The 4,680-nt window shown below is 25.9% G+C and overlaps 1 protein-coding gene across 1 annotated transcript; it reads right to left on the bottom strand.

Moving 5' to 3' along the window:
- Positions 1–755: 755 nt before the first annotated feature.
- PCYB_002100 (hypothetical protein) lies at positions 756–2,527 on the bottom strand (the record flags this gene model as incomplete). The annotated part of the gene is made up of 2 exons (XM_004227631.1): positions 756–1,625; positions 1,763–2,527. The coding sequence occupies 2 exons, from the start codon at positions 2,525–2,527 to the stop codon at positions 756–758; spliced, it is 1,635 nt and encodes a 544-aa protein (XP_004227679.1).
- Between the last annotated feature and the right edge of the window lie 2,153 nt (positions 2,528–4,680).

Raw genomic sequence — 4,680 nt, forward strand, 5'->3', positions numbered from 1 at the left:
TTTGGTATTTAGCTAATTATTAATATTATGCATGATTTAATGGCTATGAACCAACAAAGATTAAAATATTAACTATTGTAATGTATAAATCCAGAAAATAAATATTTTTTGTTTACATTAACTTATAATTGGGGTATAGAATAACATTAAAAAAAAAATTTAAATATAAAATCATAATTTTTATTCATATGCATAATACTTGCAATTATTGTAAAACAAAAAAAATAATATATTAACAAATAATTTACTGTTAAATATATATAAAAAAATCATGTTAGCCACAATAGATTAAACTAAACATTTATATTATACTATGATTACAAAAAAAAAATTATTTAATTACAAATATAAGTTATATATATACATAAAAAGGTTTCAAATTTTTTTTTTTTTTTTCTCATTATATATTATTATGTATGTGGTATTATTGCTTACCTTTTAATAGCCTAACATATATGTTGTTATCGTATTCTATGAATCCATTATATAAAGCATATTATGAAGTATGATAAGCTATACGAATTCGCTGATTTTCAGAATTTGTATTATTAGACTTTGATTTCTCATGAGATATCGCTTGAGCATGCTCTTTTTCTGAATTATACAAAAATTCTATTTTATTTCTTTTTCTCTTATATATTCTGGATCCAACAGAAGTAATCTTGAATAAAAGTAAAATATAAGGAACGTAAATAATATATATATTTATAGGGAAAGCATTTGTGCAAGGAAAAGTATAAATAGTAGCATAAATATTATACACTTAAAAAATATTTTTTAGTTACTTTATAAAATAAAAAAAAAATAACCCCCCCCCCAAGGAGTGAATAACCAAGTGATACAAATTTATAAAAAGGCTCACACATAAAACCATTACACGAATTTACTGATTCTATTTGACTTCTGGTTACAACAGAATAATCGAGAGTTACAGATTTAAATATTTCTTCTACACTATCATTAGGTTTTAGATATGAACAGTTCAATTTAGAAATAAGATCATAAGGGTAATATTTTTTCTCACACTTAAAATATTTCGGGCATTTTTCTTCACAATGAGGATAGGGTCTAATAAAGCACATGCAACAATCCTTTATGTACTTTTTGTATAAATCATTAATGTCGCTAAGGGAGATACAAAATTTATTGAGGGGATCTACATTGGGTTTATCAGCGTATTTTTTAATTTTATCATGATTTACAAAATAATCATGCAAATATTTTTCTTCTTTCCAATAATCCCAATTGCCATATAGGTAGAAATTACACCGATTATTCCGTCCTGTTATATTTTTATTAACGTTGAATATTGCATCATTAAGCTCTTTAAGAAAAGATTTCTCTTGATTAGAATTAGGATAATTACTAAATAAATTCATTACATGATAACGAGTCCAATGAGTTAAAAATGAACAACGATCCTTTTGGGTTTTCCCTACATCAGACTTCGTATGTAATGTTTTTAAATTGGTTACCATTTTGGCACATAGTGTTTGAACGTCATCGTTATTACCTTCTAAAGATGTCAAATTTTTACAATATGTAGCACAACTAGACCCATCAATTTCTGCATCATTCAGTTTTTCATATTTTTCATGTGCAGATAACGTATCTAAGATATCATCCTGAAAAAAAAGAATATAAAATGAATTGCATAAATTTTTACATTTCTATTTCATTAAAATTATTATCTGGTTTAATCAATTATCGCATAGTAGAAGATATTTTCATAAATATTATGAGTACAAAAGTAACAATATACAAATGAATTTTTCCCATTAGGAGGCAATTTTAAAGGACGGGATTTAATAGATTGGCATGTAGTTGATGCTTTGGTCTCAACTTCCTTTTTTACTACTTCCTTAATCGTAGTAACTTCTGGTAATATTGATAAATCTTTATTTATACAATAAACATTATCCTTCTTAATACTATTATATATATTTCTAAATGTTTTCAATGCATTGTAATACTTATAACTGTTCGTATTAAGATACATTTTTATTCCTTTTTCATATTCCTCTGCACACATCTTAGAATTTATCGAACATACATCTGTACTCTCTGAGGTCCCAATAGTTTTATAATAATTATCATACAATTTATATAATATACTCATTTTTTCAAAAATGTCATCATTCATATTATATACTTTATTTCTAAAATTAATGTAATTATTGTAATCTTCAAAATTTTTATCCAAGCGTTCATCAAGAAATTTAATAAAACTTTTGACACTTTTCTTATCCTTCCTTAATTCATTGTTTAACCAATAATTCAAATAATCAAAGTGCCTTTTACCTGGGGAGACACCATTGTGTTCTGTACTATTCAAGAGTAAAAAGAATTTTATAAAATTTTCCTCGAGATTTTTAAACTTTTGATCAGGTTCTATACCCGACATTACGTTTCTATTATAAGAAGAGAAGCCAGAAGAAATAATAGACTCATCATTTTTTGATTGTTCTTCAATTTCTTGATATTTCTTTAAATTATAAAAAATGTCATACTGAAAATAAGAACACATAAAAAGTTATATACAAGAAAAATGTTTTTATTTATTTACAGTAATTGTACAACGGTCGAATGAAAGTTACAAAACTATGAGAATAAAACATTATGATATGCTTATTTATGCATTTTTACAGCAGATTAACTTACATTTACAATCAAATCATTTTCCAGTATTTCATTTTTTCTTGTCCGTTTACCTTTGCATCTTCTTCGTTCAATGAATTTGCCATTATACTTTCAATGTCAATTATAGGGTTTCTATGATCGTCACTACAACTGTTATTAAGAAAAGTGATTTCGTTGGCATTAAACTTCATTAGAAATTTCGGTATTTCAGGAATATGTGCTTGAATTAAGTTTGACCGATATTCCTGCTGTATTTTCTGGTATAATCCAAAGATTTTCTTTATATATTGGCAGTATGAATCTTTTTTAGTAGATCCATCATTCAAAACTACTTTTATTTTGTCATAATATTGTAAAAAATAATATAAGGCTGTCTTATTTTTTAATATATTAATGTCTAATATGGTAAAAAAGTTTTCACTTAACTTACATTTTTTTCCATTAGAAAGATTATATTTTTCCATAAGAAACTTCACATTATTCAATAGCCAGTGGATATTGTATGCATCATAATTACCTTCTATTATTTTTCTATAGAGATCATAGATGAAATAATCACAACAATTATTATGATTATCATGTCGTTTACAAAAAACATCAACATTTTTTATTAACCTTTCTGCACGATTAAAAAGTTGAAAAGCACTACAGATATACTTAGTTGAAAATTTAAAGGGCTTTTCTTGTCTATTACATATGTTTTCTTTATCCTGTAGATCTTCCTCATTATCAAATAAATTATGAAGCAAAGGTTGTTCTAATTTGCTAATAAAAGCATTCTATAAATAGAAATAAATGTATATAAATAAAGAAATATTCCTTTTATTGAATGGATTTTTTAGTTATGAGTATAGAAAATGAAAATATTAAGAAAAACTTATATAAATAGACACTTTTATAAAAAATGAACAGTTACATTAGTACTCAATAATTCAAGGGTTTCGTTTAGAATATCGTCAGTCATGTTAAATACAATTAAAGCAAATGTTTATTATTATCTGTAAATATATATTCAGGGTTTAGGGTTTAGGTTTCAAGATATTAGCTTCACGGTTTCAGTGTTCACAGATTCAGTTTTTATGGTTTATGGTTCAGGGTTTAGGGTTATGTGTTCAGGGTTCAGGGTTCTGTTTTAGATTGAGTGTTAATTTCATGTTTTATGGGTTTAGGTTTGAGGGTTCTGGGATAGTCTTAGGGGTCTATTTTTATGTTTACTTTTTATGATTTATATGTAGAGTTTATGTTTTATGTTTAGGATTTATGGATTAAGTTTTATTTTATGTGTTTTGTGTTTCGTTCAGGATTTAGATTTATAGCACTGTGCTCAATGCTCTGGTTGCTGTATTTGTTATTCTTGTTTGGGGTTCAGGTTTTTGTCCTTATATTTGAGGAATTCGATATAGGGTGTTTTTGTTTTATGCTTACACATTAGATTTATGTTTAGGTTTCAGGTTTTAGTATCAGGTTCAAGGTTTATTTTAGATTTTTTGGTCCTTATGTTTTGCGTTAACAAATATATATTTCTGTTTATTATATTATAAATTGGCGAACAGGAAAATATATCTTGCAGTATTTATATCAACATACGTGTATATGTGCTTATGCATATATCTCAGATGAATGAATGAATAAAAGTATATTCATTTTTAAATAAATTGAAGATTTCGTATTTTTACGTACATATAATGTATTTGTAATGTTGCTAAAAAAAAATTAAAATATAAAAGATGCGTTCTCCTTTTTCAAGTAAATTTTTAATTTAGTAATGAATGCGTCGAGAGTGCTGCAATATATAATTATATATATCTATGTATGTACGAGAGTTGTGAGTTACTTAGGAAATGCTTCTGGACATTTTTAAAGTAGGGCTAGCATCTTCCTGGCACTCCGTGTTTTTGTTTCATTTGGGGGGAAAGGTTTTGTGATGTTGTTTGAGTGAGCAAATTAGAATCACCTCCAAGCAGTTATTATTTACATATGTAATAACATTCACTGTGAAGGGTCGTTTTTTATTTTTATCTTCACGATAGCACGCTTTGA

This window comes from Plasmodium cynomolgi (assembly GCF_000321355.1).
Source record: "Plasmodium cynomolgi strain B DNA, scaffold: 0078, whole genome shotgun sequence".
NCBI classification, from domain to species: Eukaryota; Apicomplexa; class Aconoidasida; order Haemosporida; family Plasmodiidae; genus Plasmodium; species Plasmodium cynomolgi.